Below are 18,447 nucleotides of genomic sequence, written 5' to 3'. Positions count from 1 at the left end.
CGGAGAAGGGGCTGCGACCCAGGCATGGTGCCTGCCACAGCACAGCATCAGGAAACTGGCTGGAGGAAGTAACCTAAGGAATGAGGATTGTGGCAACAGGAAATGGTGTGGGTAGGGGCCAGGGGATAGAGGGTGGCTTTAGAACAGGGGGGTGGGGGTTGAAGGAAGGCAGAGCAGAGGCCAGAGTGTGGGCATCTTGTCTGAGAAGCTTTGGCACAGGGCAGCGTTGGGGGATTTAAGGAGAGTACATGATCTCACCCCCCACCTCACCCCACGTTTGGCCTCAGGAAAGAGAACTGGGCTGGAGGAGTTGGGCCATAGCAGCTTAGCTGTAGCTGTGGCCACAGATAAACATACCCAGGAAGAGAAGCAGAGTAGAAAGAACTTAGGAAGAGGACCAGCAAAAACAGTCAATTTGAGGAAAACTAGGAGAGTAGCACCACAGACCTGAGGAAGTTCGGGTGAAGTCAGTGCTAAGTGCCCCAATGGACCCTGGGTCCAGTCACAGACAGTAGCCCTAGTTGTGGCTGAAACAGGCACCTTCACCAGAAGGCCAACATCTGCTCACCATCAAGATGCCGGGCAAGGTCAGTTCCGGCCTGGCCATCCAAGGAACCCAGGGTCTCGCAGCCAGAGGCCACTGGTTGTAAGAGGCCAAATCTCCTGGCTGGAAGGGCCTGCCCAGCCCCTAAAGCAGATCCTCCCAGCACCGGGCAGCTACTGCAAACCAAGGTTTGTGGCGTTTGCTCTGCACTTCTGTGGCAACAGTGCTTGCTCCTGTCACTGCCATTCTGGCATCTCATCCCAATCCCTTGGGTTTGAGCTTGAGCATGTGGTATGAGGACTCACCAGCAGTGCCAAGCTCCGGACAAGGAAGCTACCTGGGGAGGTGACGTGCAGTAACTTGCAGCTAAGGAGCCCCAGGGAGGTGGCTCCTGGGAAAGGGGTGACTCACAGAGCACTGCTGACCCCGACCCTCTCCCGGGCACCGGGATCCTCAGCGCCAAGCAGCCTCACTGTGATGCAACCTGCTGCGTGTTCCCCACCCTTGCCGCGGCTGCCCTCGCGACGCAGACTTTTTCCGGAGGCTCGATGCCATCTCCGGCCACAGCCCGTGCCTCGGTGAGCGTGCCCGCCACCTCCAGCGCGGCGCAGGAAGCCCCGGTGGCCCGTGTGTCCGTCTCCAGTCCGACCTGGTCTAGCCGCTGCAGCCTCGCCGACAGCCTGGGCGCCAGGTGTGTCCCACCGACAGACAAGGCTGCAAGCCTCTGTGAAGGCGCCACCGCAGGGCCGCGCCAAAGTGGGCTTGTTGCCAAGCCCGCGGCTGTTACCCTGGCCATGGCCGCCACGCCGGCGCCGGCGCCGGGACCGACCCCGCTCAGCACCGGCCTCGGGGCGAGCCCCAGTGCAGCCTCCGTGATGGCGCTCTCCGCCCCGGCGGCTCACTGAACCCAGAAGAGCCCCTCCACAATCGAAACGGTTCACGACACCCGGCCAGCCGCCGGCATAAATTGCAATGAAGAAAGTCACACACCGACGTGTCCCGACTTATTCGTCTGAGGGGACCAACCCCCCGTCCCCCTCGCAGGACGCAGCGCCGCTTCTCGCCAGCAAAACCAGGAACCCGCTCCCCGCCCCCAACCCAGGACCTGGTTGCTAGGTGCCGATTGGGAACTATATTTCCCAGGATGCAGCCAGGCGCTTCCCAGCATCCCAGCAGCCAATGACTGCCAGAGGTGTGAGGAGCCCCTCCCCCCAAGGGTCAGCTCTTCCTCCCGGAGCCCAGCCTGGCCAGCCGTTGGGTCTGAGCGGAACTCCGCGTGGGGTGGACAGGAGCAGGGTATCTCTCTGTTCGGAAGCTCCAGGTTCACAGCCAGGCGGGGCAGCGGCAAGGCAGGTGTAGCAGCTAAAATCAGGAACCGCGTTTAGGGCATGGAACCTGGCTCCTCAGACCACAGGCTGAAGGTTGGGTGTTTATTCATGACATACAGCCTATATTACAAGACATCGCTAGAGCAGGGGCTGCGAGTCCGAGCGCCCCCTTGCACCTGTCAGCAGCTCCACCTTCCAGGCCAGGCCTGCTGCCCTCAGCCCAGTCTGCGTGGGCAGGCAGCACAGCAAGCATCGTGTACAGGCTCAGTTACAGGGTTAGATGAAGCTCTTCTACCTGGAATGATCAGAAGTTCTGCCTCCACTGCAGTTAAGGCCACCAAGATGAAAGCAGAGTCAGGCTGGGGACGGGTGGGAAGCATGAGGGGGGTAAGAGGGCCTGGGAGAGTAGATACCGAGAGGTGCCTGATTGGAATAGAAGGGGATGATCTTGGTTCAGCACTCCCAAAATAAGGGCAAGGTGACTGCAGCAACCATAGAGCTTCCCCAGGAAGAGGTCTGTTATTCCCCCCCCCCCCCCCACTACACCCTCCCCCTCACCCCACGCCCAAGAGCCAGACAAAGAGCCCAGGGAACTCCACAGGAGAAGCCCTGCCAGGGCCTGGAAGGCAGGGACAAAGGCTGGAACCCAGCCCACCCTGGTCCTCACTTGTGGGTGTCTAAGCAGGTGAGTGAGTCTCCTCTTCATGGGAGGTCACAGCCTTGGGGTTTCCCCCTGGGTGCTCACAGCAGATCTTTCCTGCATGGTGGGTGCCTCAGCTCTGACTGGAGAAAAGGTGGGCCTGAGCTTGGCTCATCCCACTCCCACTAGCATGCACTGGAGACCCCAAACCAACTAAATGGGAAGGGGCTGGAGGCACAGCCCCCAGGGTCCACGGGTGTTCCAAAGTCCCGAGTTATGGGTTCAGCTGATGTAGACTCGGTGGAAGTCATGGGCACCAAAGGCTGCGTTGCACTTGGGACACTTCCTCTGACGGGCCTCATAGCGGCCCCGCACGCACTCGAAGCAGAAAACGTGGAAGCACTTGGTAAGGACTGCATCCTTCTTGCGGGTGTTACAGCAGGGGCAGGTCAGCCGTGCCTGGGGCAGGCAAAGGCATCAGATCAGCTCAGGAACATTCCCGACGGTGCCCAGAACCCCAGCTGACAGCACAGGTGGTTCTGGCTATGCTATCACACATACAGCCAACTGCATCTAACTCGCCCATAACCCTGGGGGGTGTGGGTGAGCACTCTCCATGAAGGACTGAGACTCAGAAGAAGCTGGTCTCAAAGCTACAAAGCAGCAGCTGGATTCTAACCTGGCAGTGATGGCCAGTGGTCACTGTCCCCCTCTCAAGGCCAATAACCCACATTGGGCGTCATCTCTTTCCTCCGTTTTCTCTGGAAAAACCCCAATCCTGACTTAGGCCAAATGTCTGCTTCACCTGCACCCCTAGCCACAGCTGGGTCTGGCAGAACCACTAGAAAGATGCAGTCTCCACCCTCAACTGGGTCCAGAGATGCTGCTGTGGGTCCTGGAAGTTTCACAAATCTCTGCTCCTATCCTGAAACCTGCCACCAGGTCTCTCCTCCAACTGCAGACAGGAATTCCCTCAGCTCAGCATTCACAACAGTTCTCTGCTCTGCTCGAAATCCCAGCCCAGCCACCGCCTTCTTCCCAGCTCTCAGAACCCCAACATCAGCATGTGATAGGCCCCAGTCTGTCTCCTCTTAAGAAACCCTACCCTTATCCACCATAGCTGCCTGCAGTGCCTCTGGCCCTTTAAGGCCAAACTGCCTAAAAGATCTATGACCCCCCTTCCACCCTCTCTTCACTCCAGTTAGCGAGTGTGCAAGTAATGGCATCTGACCTCACCAACACCCTGTCCAAGAGCCATTCCTATAAAAACTGCCAAAGCCAAGGGGCATCTCTCATCACTCACTTCATTGGCCTTCTTGGCAGCTCTGATTCAGCTCACCCCCTCCTCCTCGAAGTGCTTTCCCATCTACTCCCTCTACGATCATCTCTCCTTCACCCCAATCCAAATGCTTCTCTCTTCTGTGCATCTTTAAAGCTTTGAGGTTCCTAAGGAGAATGACCCCATCCCCTCTTATGCCACAGACCCTCACTTCTATCTCTGCCTCAGCCAGCAATCCCCCAAGCCTGTTCTCCAGACCTGCCCTCTGCTTTGAGTGCTTTCCCAGACAAGACCCGCGAGCACCTTGTTCTCAACATCTCTGAACACTGCCCACCAAGCCCCACTCCTATTCAGTCTGCCTGATCCCACCAACTGCCCCTCTTCAGCCAGTTTCTCAGATCAGGTGCCCAGGAGTTCTCAGTATTTCTGTCTCCCTCCAATCACTGAATCCAAGCATTTCTGCCTCTTAAGTATCTCCTGAGCTCCTCTACTTGTTTCTAATACCTTAGCTCAGGATCAAGTTTTGCCTCAACGATTACAATAGCTTAACAAGTCCCCCTGCCTCTAGTCTTTACCCACTTTAACCCAAATCTGATAGCAAATCAGACCACAGTGCTATGGTTCAAAACCCTTGCATGTCTCCACGTTGCCAACCTGGCTTACCGCACGTTTGATCCTGTGCCAAACGTTTTAGGTTGACACTGCCCAATGTTCGCAGGCTTGCTGGTCACCACAAAACCCACTTTCTGTCCTCCAGCACCCCTCTCTCAATTAGGGGCCTCACCTCTGCCTTCCCCTTTGCCAGAACCCTCTTGTCCCCATTCCTCACAGCCAACTTGGACTCATCTTCATGTTTCTTTTGGATGACATTCCTTCCAGGAAGCCTGCTGACCCCAGGCCGGTCTAAGCGCCTCCCTTCCCCGAGTTCCCACATTGCTGATCACTCAGACGGGAGAATTACGTGGCTGCCTCCTCCAACACACTGTCAATTTCGAGATCTAGTTCCAAGCCCTCTGCCTGACCTGCAGCGTGTGTACAATTCTTGGTCAGTTGTCTGACTCTCCATTACAGGTCTGCCCACTTCTTGCTATCCTTATTTCTGGGGTCCCCAGACCACCAACCCCTCATTAAGATGCCTAGGGATGGGGCACAACCGACCCGCATAGCCCACCTTATACTCCTTGATCTCCTCCTGCAGGATTTCATCAGCATCTGCATAAACCTCCACCTTCCTCTGCTTCTCCAGCTTGCGCCGCAGTCGTGAGATGTCCTCCTGAAGCAGGACGGGCTGGGCTGAGCACAAGGTCTGCATCCTAACCCCCCCCACCCCCCATCCCACGCCACACCAGTGTCCCTGTCCCCACCATGCGCACACCTGAGCCCTCTTGAGGTTGAAGCTCTCTTTCTCTCGAGCAGCCCGGCTTTCTGCCAAGCAAGGCTGAATCTCTCGCAGCCGCGTCTGCACATGCTCCAGCTGTACCTTCAGGTCCTCAGCCAGTTGGGCCGCTTCCACAGCCTGAGGCGGGAGACAAGGAGGGCACCATTCTCCTGAGCCTACGGAGTTAGGCACCACGGTCCAGATGCTTGTGTCAAACATTCCAGTGGTTCTTGCTCTTGGGATTAAGTCCAATTTTCTTCCCTGGAGCTGGTCCCTCCTCACCCTGGACTCATACCGGCTCCTATTCTCCCCATTCCTGACCCTTTCCTCACCTGCTTATCGCTCTCTCCGGAACCTAAGCTTGCACAGGACCTGTCCTCTGCTACCACTCCAATGCATACGTCTGTCTCCCCTGCAACTCACTCAACATAGATGTCACTTCATACTTTTTTATTCGTCATCCCTCACAAGACTTGCCATGACCTGTGATAACACTACTTTCTCTCTGGGATTACTGGCTGGTTACCTGTCCCCTAAAGACTGAATTTTCCTCTTCTAACAGGACCCTCTTGTTCTCATGGTCTCCCCAACACTGAGCACAGGGTCGGGTATATATAGCAAGGGCATGTATACTGTCTAAATTAGGGGTGAGGAACGTTTTCTCACCAAGGGCCATTTGGATATTTAACCCTTTGCACTCCGAACCATTCTGGACATTGGCTACCAGCTACTCGACGCTACTTTGCGGCGGAAACGTGCGTTGAATTAACTCAATTCCCCGTAATCACTAATAAACTGCAATGTCCCCCCTAAGAGGGGACATCCCAGTGATATGCTAGAATTCTGATGTCCCCTGAGAGGGGACAGCGGAGTGCAAAGGGTTAAAATAATATTCGCTTAATGTTACTCACTTACTATAAATTTTGTTACTATGAAAAAGCTCCCAGATTTATTGAATTTTGAGTCCCACCTGCAGTTGCCTTGGCAGGGCCAGACCAAATAATTTCGCAGGCTTATACTGATTTTCCCTACCTCCGGCCTAAATGAATGAATGAAGCAGGAGGAGAAAAAAGTCCAGTGGGGAAAGAAACTGAAAATCAATATCCATCTTAAGCTTTACCATGAGTTCGCTATTTGTGTTTTAATACAACTATGTGACAGGAAGCACCACCCCCATTTTACAGGTCAGGATGTGGGTCCTAGAGCCAAGGAGACGCACCGAATCCAAGTTCTACTCTTTCTTGAGCAACTCAGTTGACCTCCTGGGCCTTAGTTTCCTCCCGGATAACAAGAAAAACCGTCACAGGATTATTATGAGACTAAAATCTGACCACGTATGAAAAGTCCTCACTCAGCACAGGGTCTGGCACATAGTAAGAGTTTGAGACGTGAGCCAGCATCTTACGTTGCTTCCCGAGGCCCGGCCTCACCTTCCTCTTATTGAGCTCCAGGGCCTGGCTGCGCAGCGTCAGCTCCTTCTCCACACCGCCAAGGCTGCCCTGCAAGGCCCGCTCTTTCTCCTCCAGCTTCTGCACAGTCAGCAGCTGGGCATCCACCTGACAGCAGGGGTGGAGATTCAGTGCTGGGAAGCCCCTGCCTCTCCAGCTCCACCCTACAAGCCCAGGGTGACCATACCTGAGACTTGAGGCCAAGAACCTGCTCACCCAGCTCATCCTTCTCCTCCCGCAGCAGCTTGTGAATCTGGTTGGCCTTGATCCGCTCCGACATCAGCTTAAAGTTGGCATCGTCCTTTTCCCGCAACTGCTGCAGCAGCCGCCCGTTTTGCTCCTGCATGTCCTCAAAAGCCTGCCCTGTCACATCCATCTCCGACAGCAAAGCCTCCTCCTCCTGCGCGGGCAAGGACAGAGGGAACGTGGCAGATGGACAGGATGACCATGGGAAACCCCAGGGAAACACGGCTGAGCAAAGTGGAACCAGGCCATCTGCTAGAACCCAAGACTGGGGTGGGGAGAGCGGGTAAACATTCAGAATAGAACCACAAGAGGCTCACACCTGCTTGGTGGCACCCAACTTGCGCTGCAGGTGTTCGATCTGCTCCTCGGCCTGCCGAATTCGCCTCAGGGCATCCTCGTCTGCAATCTTCTTGCTCTCCCTTCGATCCCTCTCCTCCAGTTCCCGGATACGACTCCGTAGCTCATCCACCTGCAGCCACCAGAGGAGGGAGCTCTCCTGTCAGGCTTCCTGTTGATCCAGGGCCCTGCTTTGGCCAGAACCCTCTGGGGTAGCCGCTCTCTATGCCCCCCAAGCCCTACCTGACCTCACCTCGGCCTTGGCCTTGCGTTCAGCTGCCATGAGCTGCACCTTATCCCGCTGCTCCTTGGGTGCCGACTTGTACATATCCAGCAGCAGCTTCATCTCCTTCTGGCTCTCCTGGGCCTTCCTGGGGGGGGGCACGGGGGCCTGGTGAGAGGGCGGGAGGCCACATGGCAGGGGGGGAAGAAGACAGGACAGGGCCTCACTTGAGCTCTGCTCGGAGACCTTTCAGGAGCTCTGGCTCCTTCCTCTTCACCTCTTCCACCTTGGCCTTCTCCCGATCGGCTCTTGCCAGTGCTGAGGCTACAGGCTGGGGTCCCAGGCCAGGCCCTTCCCGCTCCCGAAGCTCGCGCTTGGGTCTGGCCTCAGGTTCTCGGCCCCGGGAAGAGGGGCCCTGGGGCCCGGGGGGTAAGGCCTGGGCATCTTCCTCAGAGGGGACCGGTTCCTCCTTCTTTGCTGAGGAGGTAGTCACGGTGGCAACAGGCATTGGAGCGACCTCCTTTCTGGTCTCATGGGGTCCAACAGGGCCTGGCCCGCCCTCCTCTTTCCCTGCGGCTGGGGCGCTGAGGCCCGAGTCCTCCGAGTGGCCCAGGTTGGGGATAGAGTGCGTAGAGCCACTGGCCTGGGCCCGGAGCTGCAAAGAACAAGAGACAGGGCTGCAGTGAGACGTACTCACCGGGCTCTAGCCAAGGTTCCTCCCAGGCAGCCCTCTCCTCACCTTGCCAATCTCAGCCTGCACTTCCCGCAGCTTCCGCTTGTATCGCTGGGCATCCCCCTTTAGCTGGTGGTTGTGGTTTTGGAGACTGCTGATCAGGTGGCGCATCTCACGGTTGATGGGCCCTAGGGGAGGGTCGGGGATCAAGGTCAGACTGACCCCTATTAGGGCCCAACTCTTTAGTGGGGGAAGAGGAGGAGCCAGAGCCGTCACTCCCGTTATAAAGAGGGAAACCGAAGCCTTTATACAGTATGACTTCATCGAAGAAATGTAGACTTTACAACATGATCTCATCAAAGTAACGGAGACTTTACTTTGAAGAAAATTCACCCGAAAGTAACTTCACACTGTGTGTTATTTCTGCTCATGTACGTTTTTAAATATTTCCAACTCTCCTTCAAAAGAACACATAACAGTAAATCCACAAGTGAGTTCATCTACTTCGGGATTTTTAAACAAACGTCACCTTCTCAGTGACACCTTTCCCAGTCCTCCCCATCCAGAACTGCAACCCCCTTTCTCCTAATACTGCCTGTCTTCAATCCACGCTTTTTCTTGGCGTATTAGTCATTATCTACAATACATATTCTATATTTCCTTTTCCTTCCTTCCCCTATTATGACAGTGCTCCACACCACAGGATTCTTTGTGTTTTGTTCACTGGTCTAATCCCAAAGCCTACAAGAGAGCCTGGCCCATAGGGGGTATTAAATAACTCTTTCCAAAATAAATTAATTATCTGAGACACCAGAAGGCCAGAGAACCACTGGTGGGGCTGACAGCTCATGCTCTCAGCCTGCTCCATCAACCACCTCAGCTGGTTGTAACTCTTACTGTGCCTTTGAGCCAGGTGGCATGGTACCTGTTTTCCACAGGGAGATGAGGCTCTGTGACAGGAAGGGTTAAACCTCTGGCATCTGGGAGAGCAGCCGCCCCTCACGAGGGCCTAGCAATCCCAGACAAGGCCCACCTCCACCCTGTCCTCACCACATACCCGCCTGCTCGTTGGCCGCCAGGTTCTGTTCAAACTCGATGCGCAGCATCTCGTACTCCTTGCGTACCTGGGCCAGTGTGTCCTCCAGCTGGATAACCTCTGTGCGCAGCTTCTTTTGCAGCCCCAACTCATCGCTCTGTGGGGTGAGGCATTAAGGACCCACACAATCCCTTCGCTCCCTGGAAGCCCCCTACCTTAGGCTTCGGTGGCTTAAGAAGAATTTATTCCCAAGGGACCCCTGGCAGGCATGCAGGGACCGAACCCAGGAACGCCTTAACCCTCAGGGTCTGGCCCTCTCCCACAGCCCCACCCGTCCCTGGGCCCTACCTCCATGTGCTCAATGTGTCTCAGGTGCGAGTTCTTGGTGGCCAGCAGCAGCCCCCGGGCCTCATCCAGCTGGGTCTTCACTTGCAGGGACTCGTTGTAAAGCAGCGAGAACTGGGCCTGCAGCATTCGATACTCCCCCGTCTCCCGCACCACCTCTTCAGGAAGGCTACGGAGGGCCACCTAAGGCGGGTGCCCAAAAGCAATCAGTGAAAGGATTCACCCTCACCTTGCAGTCTTAGGCCCTCCCAGCCCCAAACAGCTCACCTTGAGGCGCTCATTGGTCCGCACAGCCCCCTGAAGTTCAGCCTGTATCTTCTCCAGCTCTGCCATGCGGCTATTGGCCAATTCCTGGTTTCCCTCTAACTCCGCATTCAGCATCTCAAACTGTGGAATGGGAAAGGCCATGGGAGTCAGGGCCAGGCCAGGAGGCATGCTTCCTTCACACAAGCCCCACTCAAGCCCTCCTCTGTGTAACAATGACTATTCCGAGGCCCCTGGGGCAAGCCAGACCTAAGCCCTTTCCTAAGGGCTCCCAGGCAGTGGAAGGAAACAATGCGCCTGGTGAATGCTGGGAACAAGGCTGCTTGTAACTGACAAGGAGCCAGCGAGATCTTCCTGGAAGCCCTGAAGAGTAAAGGAAAGGGACTTGGGCACGGTGATCCCCACACACCAAGAAAGCGTGCCCCTGCCAAGAGGTGAGAGCGCACAGATATGAAAGGAATGAGACAGTGACTAAGGCTCTGTCTCACAGGCTCTTCTTCAGCCACCAACCAAGAATTCCAATCGCCTACACTTCCTTTTACCTACTGTCTATACTTGCTCTCTGTGGTGCTTATAACCAACTGATGTACTATTTTACTTACTTCTGCTCAGTTCTCCCGACTTAAGCTCCCTGAAAGCTTTGGTTTTTCTCTATTTTTTCTCCAATATGCTTGCCGCCTAGCACTTAGTGTTTAGCAATGACTTATTGAACATATTTGTGCATGAATACAACAAAGAGCAGCATGAGTGACAGGGAAGGACCTCAGACACCATAATTCTGTGGGGAATGTCAAGGGTAGAGAAAAGATGATAGGAGGGACTGGCAAGAAGGATACCTGCTCACCTTCTGCATGTTGAGTGTGATCTGGCCCCCCTGGAAGCCTGAGGAACTCCCCGACACATAGTAGCCAGAGTTGAGCTGTGGAGAGGAGAGAGACAGAGAGACAGCTAAGTGTGGAGGAGAGAACCATGGCCCTCGGTACCCAGCCCTGGCTCCGCCGGACACAGCACCCTCACCCCACCTGCTCCAAGGCCTCCGCCAGGTGCTTATTGAGCTTTTGCTCACGCTTGCGCAGCTTCTCAATGTCCCACTGCAGGTCCTCTACTGTCGTCTCCATCTCTAGCACTTTGGTCTCTGCTGATGTCACTTTATCCTGGAGCTCAGAGTACTGAGAACAATGAAGAGGGCAGATGCTTAAATGAGGAGACTTGGTTGTCCACCCAACCTAAACCCTGCCCTGGGTCTAATCCCACCCCCAAAAATGCAACGCCCACCTCCAATGAGATACGGTGGTGCTTCTCCTGCAGCTGGGTGGCCAAGTCTTGAAGTCGCCGGTTCTCACGGCCCAGCTCCCGGGTGCGTGCCCGAGCCGCCTCACCAGGGGGCTCACTATCCCCTGGAAGTCAGGGCTCGGGTCAGAGTCAAGTCCAGGGCAATGGGGAAAAGTGCTACCTCCTTCTGGGGTCTGCTATGTGCCTCGTGTGATCCACCATGACAAAGCCAGGAGTCTTTACCCTCACTGCCTAGCTCAGGAGAGCCATTTGCCCAGAATGCCAAGGCTGGAGTGACAGAACGAAGGATTGGGGAAGCCTGTCTGCCTATAAAGCCTGGGCACTTGCCGCTGTCTTATGGATCAGCATCTGCCACTGAGATTTGTGCCAAGTGCTCCAAAAAAGATGTCCCGCCAAAACGGGTTGGCCCCACTAGAATCAACAACTCCTCTTCTTGATCTCTTTAGAGTTCAACTCCAGAAATCAAATCTACAACCGAACCCTTTCCTGAGAACATGCCTGATGTATTCCTTGGGGAATTCTGGCTGCCTCTGGGCCAGTGGCATTGAGAAAGGGGTAGCATAAAGATGCAAACTGGGGTGGACATCTCTGGGCGGGGCACAAGCACTAACCTCTGCTGTACACTCGCTGGCAGAGGTCCTCCACCTGGCGCTGCAGGTGGTCTGAGGCCTCCACGACTCGGGACACGGCGGCCTTGGAGAACTCCATTCGGCCCTGTAGCTGCAGCTCCACCTCCTCACTGCTGCTGGCACCCAGCGCCACCACGAAGGCCAAGGCTGGCTCACTGAGTGGGGGCCGCAGCTGCATGGGCAGGGTCTCTAGGAGGGATGGAAACACTAATGAGGACAAAAGCAGCAGTTACAACTCTGAACCAAGTTCCACACTGAGCCATTCAACACTCGGGCTCACTGAATCAGCACAACCAACACCTAGAGTGCATTGTTATCCCCATCTTGAAATCAAAACAAGAGACTCAAGAGGTAATATCCCTAAGGCCACAATGCTCCCAATTACTTCTGCAGGGAAGCCTTCTCAAACTAAATTGGAACCCACACCAGGCCCTGGCGGGGTCACTCGCTTGGTCAGATCATCAAGGCTGTGGGTGATCCCTGATCAGAGCACATACAAGAATCAACCAATGAATGCATAAGTAAAACAAGTCTATGATGTTCTCTCTTTCCCTAAAATCAATCAATAAAATAAAATAGAACCACACACAAGTGCACACACACTAATTCCCGTTCAGGGGCCCCTATACTTTTATGATTTACAATCACTTCCTCTCTGATGGCAGGGGTACTATTTCTTTTTGCTTATCTATGTCTCTTGCAAGTCTAGATCAGTGCCAGATAGTCAACACTCAACATTAACACTTTTAACTGAGCGAATATCAAAATATAAAATGCACTATGAATCAAGTCACTCAGATTCCAAAGCTTGTACTATGCTGCCCAAACATGAAATCAATTTTATGTGCATGTGTGGGAGGGGAGGTGGGGACTCCAGGAGCCTAATATCAAAAGTCCCTTCCTCTCCAGAACCTTTCCCAGACATAATTAAGCTCCCCAAATCCTAGGGCTCTGACCCTACCCCTCAGTTCTGATGTCCCTGGCTCTGTGAGAGGGGTCTCGTCACGGGTCAGCCCCTCCTGGGTTCCATGTGCCTCTGTCCCTGAAGACAGCTCCCCCTGGTTCTCATGGTGGCGGAGAAGGGTTTCCACAGTTTCATCCAGCTGGAGGGAGAAAGCACCAAAAATGTTACGAATTCCTCAGGTGCTTCCATCATAACACTGCTGCCCAGCAGAGGAGCCTGAGAATTGGCAACTGGATCAAGGCCAGGTCCTCGAAAGCAGAGGCATCCACCTGGGCCCAGTAGCGATTGACAATGAGGAGCGTGGCATCATCTGTGGCCTGCCGTTTTTCCAGCTTCTCAATTCGTTCTCGGAGTTCATCTTCACAAGCCTGTCGCTGTTCCAACCGCTCTGCTAGTTTCTTATTCTTGAACTGCAAAACCTTTAGGTCCATCTCCTCCTACCAAGAAAAACAGAAGGACCAAGAAGAAAATCAAGCAGGACCCAAGATATCAATCACAGAGAGAGACAGAGGACAGCAAATGGAATGGGTGGGAAGAGGAGTATCCCAAACTAACTGCCAACGGGATTTAAAGAGGCGCAGACACCCACAGGGTGTCTTGGTTGAGGAGGGTCTGCTTCTGTCTCTTCCGAACCCTTCTAGGAGCCTGTTTTCCTATCTGAAAAGGGAGAGCAGACGTCTTGTTCTCGGTTTCTTTCAACTGTGTCCTGTAAAGTGGATCCTGCTAAATTTGGGGATGTGGGAATAAGGTTCCGGGCGATTTGGGCGGAGAACAGGGTTGGAAGTCTGGTAAGTTGAGAGGGCTGGAACGAACCGTAGAAGAGATGCCCCCAAGACGAATGGGTTCTATAAGTGTGGTTGTGGTCTTCTCTTCGCGGCTCAACTTCTCCGGGGGCCCCGAGCCTCCGTCGCCGGCGGCGCGTTTGTTGCCGGGCCCAGACATGGCCGCGGCGGCGGGAGCGGGGCAGGGTCTCCCAGGAACGCCAGGCAGGAGGCGGCGGCTCTTCCGTCACCTGCAGAAGACGGAGACACAGATGTGCACGCGACCGGGGCTCCGCGGCCCCAACCCTTCCCCGCACATACCTGCCGCATCCCGCCCTCGCCGCCCAGGCCCTCACCTGCAGCGGGATCAGCCCAGCGCCGCCATCTTGGACTTCGCCAGACGTCACCCGGCCTCCCCAGCGCGGAGCGCAGGCGCCGGAGGCAATGCCGGATGTGGTGGAACTGCACTTCCTGTTTCTATTGGTTGCGCTTTGTCCCGCCTATCGGGTTTCTTCCGAACTTCTCTTTTTCTCCGTGATTGGTCAGTAGACGTCCCTATAGTTACTGACACTACAGCCCACGCCCAGCCTAACGATGTCGTCGGCCTTTCGTTAGAAACTTAGGAGCAGCGAGGGGCGCTTTGCAATTTATTACGCACGCGCATTCTCTTCTAATTGACGAGAACATTACACTTCCTGTTCTTTCCCCAGCCGCCTTAGCAACCGTCGGGTAGCGACGCCCCCCGCGGATTGGCTGCAGCCGACTTCTCGGCTGCGTCGATTGGCTGAAGCGCGGAGAGAGGGTCAGACCTAGGAAGTGCCTGAGGAGGACCCGCGGTCTCCGAACCGAGGCCTGGTAGAGCCTGCGGCGACCGGGACTAGGAGGGGCGACGGGATGATCCGTCGGAAGTCCAGCCAATTCCAGAGCCTGAGAACGCCGTCGGAACTTGAACAATCCTCCCAACTGCGGCGGGAAAACAAGAAGGACCGCAGCTCAGTGGATGAACTAACTTCGCGTGTGGGATTAGGTGTGTGGTCCGAGCGCTGTACCATTACCTCGGTGGAAGATGAAGATTCTGCAGCCAATTTGTTCCCGGTAAGGACAAGTAGTCCGCTCGTGAATGTTATAAAAGGACTCCGGCCAGGGCGCCACGCGTCGTTATGTTTACTAACTTTAAGGCGTCTCCTGGCTGCCTTGGTGAAGAGGCGAATAGACTGTTCATATGCTCATTAATAGCCCCGCCCGCCCGCGTTGTTCCTTCATAGTCCTTGAGCTGAGAAAGCAAGTTAACGAGTTCTCCGGTCCCCTGGAGATTTGCCATGGACCAGGGATAAGGATTTTGGTCCAATTTACTTTCTCTCCGCAGCCTCCGCTGCCCCAGCCCCGGATCTGCATGTGGTGAGTGTAAAGAGCCTTGGGAAAAGTTACATCTCACTCTTGCGTGATTCCCTTGCTTCCCCAAGAGCCCTGTAAAACTGCCAGGGCAGAAAAAAAGGACATCCCCATTTTACAGATGAGGAGACTGAGGTCCAGAGATGCGTTTACCCAAGATGACTAGAAGCTGGCTCTCCTGCCTCCATAGTCCAAAGAGCAAGTGTAGGAAGAAGGGAGCCAAAGACTGAGGATATAAATAGAATATCAAAGCTGTCATGGAGCATTGTGCAAATAGGGGCACTGAGGCCCACAGGGGTACTGCCAAAATTAAGGGAGTGACAGAGCAGAAATGAAAATAATCAAAAGAATTCATTTAGGTCATGGCCAGTGTATTCAGTGGTTAGGCATGCACTAAAACCTTGCAGGTTCCATTCCTGGTCAAGGGCATGTACCTGGGTTGCAGGTTCCATCCCTGTCCCAGTCAGGGCACAAGTGGGAGGCAACCAACTGATGGATGTCTCTCATATCAATGTTTGTTTCTCTTTCTTCCACTACCTCTCCCTCCCCCACTCTAAAAGCCAAGGTAGAAAATATCCTGAGGATTAACACACACACACACACACACACACACACACAGGTTCATTTAGATCTTATCAGTTATTTACAAATGGAAAACATGAGGCCCAGGGAGGGAGGTGGCTTGCTTAAGGTCACACGGCAAGTTAGTGGAAATGCCAAATTTCAAACTCAGGTTTCCTGGTTCCCAGCCTCGTGCTCTAGTCCTGCCGTGAGACTAATGTATGACGGCCACCAACACCATTCCTCCTCTTTTCCTATGGCAGGAAGTACCTGGACATCCATTCCATGCACAGGCTGGAGAAGACGGCCAACGCTGAGGAGATGAGGGAGTATGGTGGGGGAGGAGCAAGAGAGAGGCTGAGGGGTGTACTGGGAAGGCATGAGAAATGCTTGGCTCCAAAGCACGTTGTACACTAGTGTGGGGTAGTGAAGGGAGGCTGCCATTGTCTCTCACCCCATCCTCTCTCCCTCTCAAGGGTGCTGGCCGACCTGTTGGGGCTAGGATGGCCTGAGCAGAGCCAGCGTGATGCCATCACCCTGGATCTCTTCTCCCATGCACTCATCTTCTGCCGCCAGCAGGGCTTCTCAATAGAGCAGACATCAACGGCTTGTGCGCTGCTCCAAGATCTTCACAAGGCCTGCGTTGGTAAGAAGAGGCGCTGACCAGGTTTGAGCCCAGGAAAGAGGAGGAGGCTGGATGGCACAGAAACCATGGGAAATAGAAATATCACCACCTGGCATCTGTTGTCATTAGTAGCAGTGTTACCACAGTTATTTCACCTATGAAATCTTCATTTCCTTACCTTTAAGAATACTGACTGTTCTGCTATGAGGGAGGGGCAAAAATGTATACACACTGAATAATTATTAATTCCAATGGGTTAAATCTGAAAAAAGACATTGGAATTAATAAATGTACAAAGTGTGTATATATATTTTTTGGACACCCTGTATGTGAAATATATGTATGCACAGTGCTCAGTAAAATAGCTGCTTTCTCCCTTCTATTCCCAGAACTGGTTTTTCTCAGGATGTTTAGCAAGAGCTAAAATGATGTATTTCTTGGTTTATTGTATGTCCCTTCCACTGACATGTCAGCCTCTTAAGGGCAAGACCTTACCTGTCTTGTTCAGTGCCCAGTCACAGTAGGACTCAGTATTTGAGTGGGTTAATGAAACAATCCAGTACTTAAACCTAGATCTGTCCGCTTCTAAAGCTCATGCTCATTGAGTAGCGTAGCTCTTGAGTAAAATGAATGATTATCACAGAGGTGACTCATTGGAATATCTTGTTTTCCCTCCCAGCAACCCCCTTGGGCAATGTGGAGGAATGCTACCGCTACTTCACCAGTGTTCTTTTTTGCCATGGAGTCAGGGTCAGTTCCCCTGATGGGATCTCCGCTCCTCCCCAGAAAAGGCCTAGCCCCATTGCCTGTTCTCACACTCATCACCCTCATCTTCCTCTGAAGGCCACAGTGGGCTCTCCCTGCTCCTGGACAGCTGGGCACTAGGAGAAAAGGCCAGAGCTTCAGTCAGTCCTCTAACTCCCAGTCACCCCCACAGCGGCCCCCTTTCAGTATCAACCTTTTTAAGGAGGAACAGCTGTTGGCCCTGGCTGATTATGTGGTCAACACCTACTTTCGCCACTTCAAGCTCTACAAATACGTCTTTACTCCCGAGGTACTGGGCCTGGGACCACCCCTCCGCTCCCCCTTCCCCTGGTGCAGATGCCGTCCTCTCAGCTGCCTTTGTCTCCCCAGGTGCGGCTAGATCTGTCTTTGACTTATTTAGGGCTGCAGCCACCCAAGCCCTGGCCAGAGGATGAGACAGGTAAGGGAGAATGCCGGGGCCGGGGCCGGGGCCGGGGCCGGGGCCGGGGCCGGGGCCGGGGCCAGGGCTGAAGGCTCTTCCTGCTTCTGGCTTGCAGAGAAAGAAGGTGGCGAGGAGGTGGAGGAGCAGGCAGTCACCCTACAGGAGATGGAATCAGAAACGGTGGCTGAGTCACAGCGAGAGCCAAGTGAGGACCTGGAGGAGTTGGGGTTCTCTATGACTTGGGACAAATGTGAAATGAAGGGTTTGGACCACATCAGGACTTCAGACTTTAGTCATGGTCCTTTGTCCAAAGGATTCAGCATGCATAAGTCCAAGATGACAGACAAAAACACAGCAGCTAGGAGCTCCAGAAAAACCGATGGCAATAGCCAGCACATAACTGATAATACTTTGTGCCAGGCAAGCCCTATTTCATTTTATTTTTTATTATATTTTTTAAATCCTCACCTGAGGACACTTTTCCTATTGATTTTGGAGAGAGGGAAAGACAGGGAGAAACATGGATGTAAGAGAAACTGGTTGCTTCCTGCATGTGCCCTGACCAGGGCCGGGGCTAGGGAGGAGCCTACAACCGAGGTGCATGCCCGTGACCAGAATCGAACCCGGACCCTTCGTCCACACACTTTTCCATTGAGTCAAACCGGCCAGGGCCAGGAAAGCCCTGCTTTAAACATTTTATGTGCATTAACCCATTTAATTCTCTCTCAATCCCAGATGCTAGGTGCTATCACTATCCCCATTTTACATGGGAGGAAACCTAGGGCATAGGAAGGTGAACTCACCTGCCTAAGTTCACAAAGCTATTAGGCAGCAATCCAGAAAGTCTGGCTGGAAATAGCCATTCTGCCCACTTCTCTCTCACAGAAGGGCTGGCTGGCATTTCCTGAATTGAAGCAACATGACCACCTATGTAGTCCCTAGGGACAATTTTGAACTTGTCTGCCCAGCGAGGGGCAATCTTTCAGCCCCAAGCAGCCTCTCTCCTTCCCTGCCCCGCAGGCAACGTCTCCCTCCTCCGAGCCTACATCAAGACCCAGCTGAACAAGGAGCTGGAGCTGCTGCAGCAGCTGGTGGAGGAGCGGCTCAAGGCCAGCGAGGAAAGGCTCAACAGCAAGCTGACCACACTGGAGCGGCCCTTCCAACTGCCTCCAGGCAAAAGCAAGAACAAGTCCAAGTGACCCCGTGTTTCCCCCAATAAAGGCCAGAGTGGCCCCATCCGCGCCCCCACCCCCATTCTGAGCAACTTCTGGGTTTTCCTACCAGAGCCAGACACCG

The 18,447-nt window shown here is 54.2% G+C and overlaps 2 protein-coding genes across 4 annotated transcripts; one reads left to right on the top strand and one right to left on the bottom strand.

Annotated features, from left to right (window-relative positions):
- Positions 1–1,960: 1,960 nt before the first annotated feature.
- On the bottom strand, positions 1,961–13,867 carry RNF40 (ring finger protein 40). Of its 2 annotated transcripts, none has more exons than XM_084883014.1 (20): positions 13,744–13,867; positions 13,440–13,638; positions 12,896–13,063; positions 12,624–12,765; positions 11,645–11,869; positions 11,016–11,137; positions 10,763–10,909; positions 10,585–10,659; positions 9,744–9,863; positions 9,480–9,659; positions 9,153–9,288; positions 8,162–8,283; positions 7,650–8,077; positions 7,453–7,570; positions 7,183–7,332; positions 6,805–7,017; positions 6,600–6,725; positions 5,167–5,307; positions 4,963–5,064; positions 1,961–2,971 (listed from the first exon to the last, which is right to left on the bottom strand). In XM_084883014.1, the coding sequence occupies exons 2-20, from the start codon at positions 13,566–13,568 to the stop codon at positions 2,795–2,797; spliced, it is 3,021 nt and encodes a 1,006-aa protein (XP_084739140.1). In that variant the 5' UTR covers positions 13,569–13,638; positions 13,744–13,867; the 3' UTR covers positions 1,961–2,794. The 2 variants fall into 2 exon arrangements, with proteins under 2 accessions (XP_084739140.1, XP_084739141.1); XM_084883015.1 differs by having other exon boundaries at positions 11,645–11,851.
- A 147-nt stretch (positions 13,868–14,014) lies between these two features.
- Positions 14,015–18,415, top strand: CFAP119 (cilia and flagella associated protein 119). 2 transcript variants are annotated; one of them, XM_084883082.1, is made up of 9 exons: positions 14,015–14,482; positions 14,754–14,785; positions 15,604–15,669; positions 15,817–15,986; positions 16,645–16,715; positions 16,903–17,019; positions 17,100–17,169; positions 17,267–17,356; positions 18,172–18,415. In XM_084883082.1, the coding sequence occupies exons 1-9, from the start codon at positions 14,282–14,284 to the stop codon at positions 18,348–18,350; spliced, it is 996 nt and encodes a 331-aa protein (XP_084739208.1). In that variant the 5' UTR covers positions 14,015–14,281; the 3' UTR covers positions 18,351–18,415. The 2 variants fall into 2 exon arrangements, with proteins under 2 accessions (XP_084739208.1, XP_084739209.1); XM_084883083.1 differs by lacking the exon at positions 15,604–15,669.
- The last annotated feature ends 32 nt before the right edge of the window (positions 18,416–18,447 follow it).

The sequence above is a fragment of the Pipistrellus hanaki genome (assembly GCF_964339955.1).
Source record: "Pipistrellus hanaki genome assembly, chromosome: 4".
Lineage (NCBI taxonomy): Eukaryota > Metazoa > Chordata > Mammalia > Chiroptera > Vespertilionidae > Pipistrellus > Pipistrellus hanaki.
This window is presented reverse-complemented; position numbering and strand designations above follow the sequence as displayed.

Excerpts from the sequence above, each read along its gene's own strand:
- CFAP119 (XM_084883082.1), top strand. The coding sequence starts at position 14,282 with ATGATCCGTCGGAAGTCCAGCCAATTCCAGAGCCTGAGAACGCCGTCG. Across the intron at positions 14,483-14,753 it reads CTGCAGCCAATTTGTTCCCG|CCTCCGCTGCCCCAGCCCCG; the intron begins GTAAGGACAAGT and ends TTCTCTCCGCAG. Across the intron at positions 17,170-17,266 it reads CTGGCCAGAGGATGAGACAG|AGAAAGAAGGTGGCGAGGAG; the intron begins GTAAGGGAGAAT and ends TCTGGCTTGCAG.
- RNF40 (XM_084883014.1), bottom strand. The coding sequence starts at position 13,568 with ATGTCTGGGCCCGGCAACAAACGCGCCGCCGGCGACGGAGGCTCGGGG. Across the intron at positions 9,864-10,584 it reads TCACACTCAACATGCAGAAG|TTTGAGATGCTGAATGCGGA; the intron begins GTGAGCAGGTAT and ends CCCATTCCACAG. Across the intron at positions 7,018-7,182 it reads AGTTGGGTGCCACCAAGCAG|GAGGAGGAGGCTTTGCTGTC; the intron begins GTGTGAGCCTCT and ends TTGCCCGCGCAG.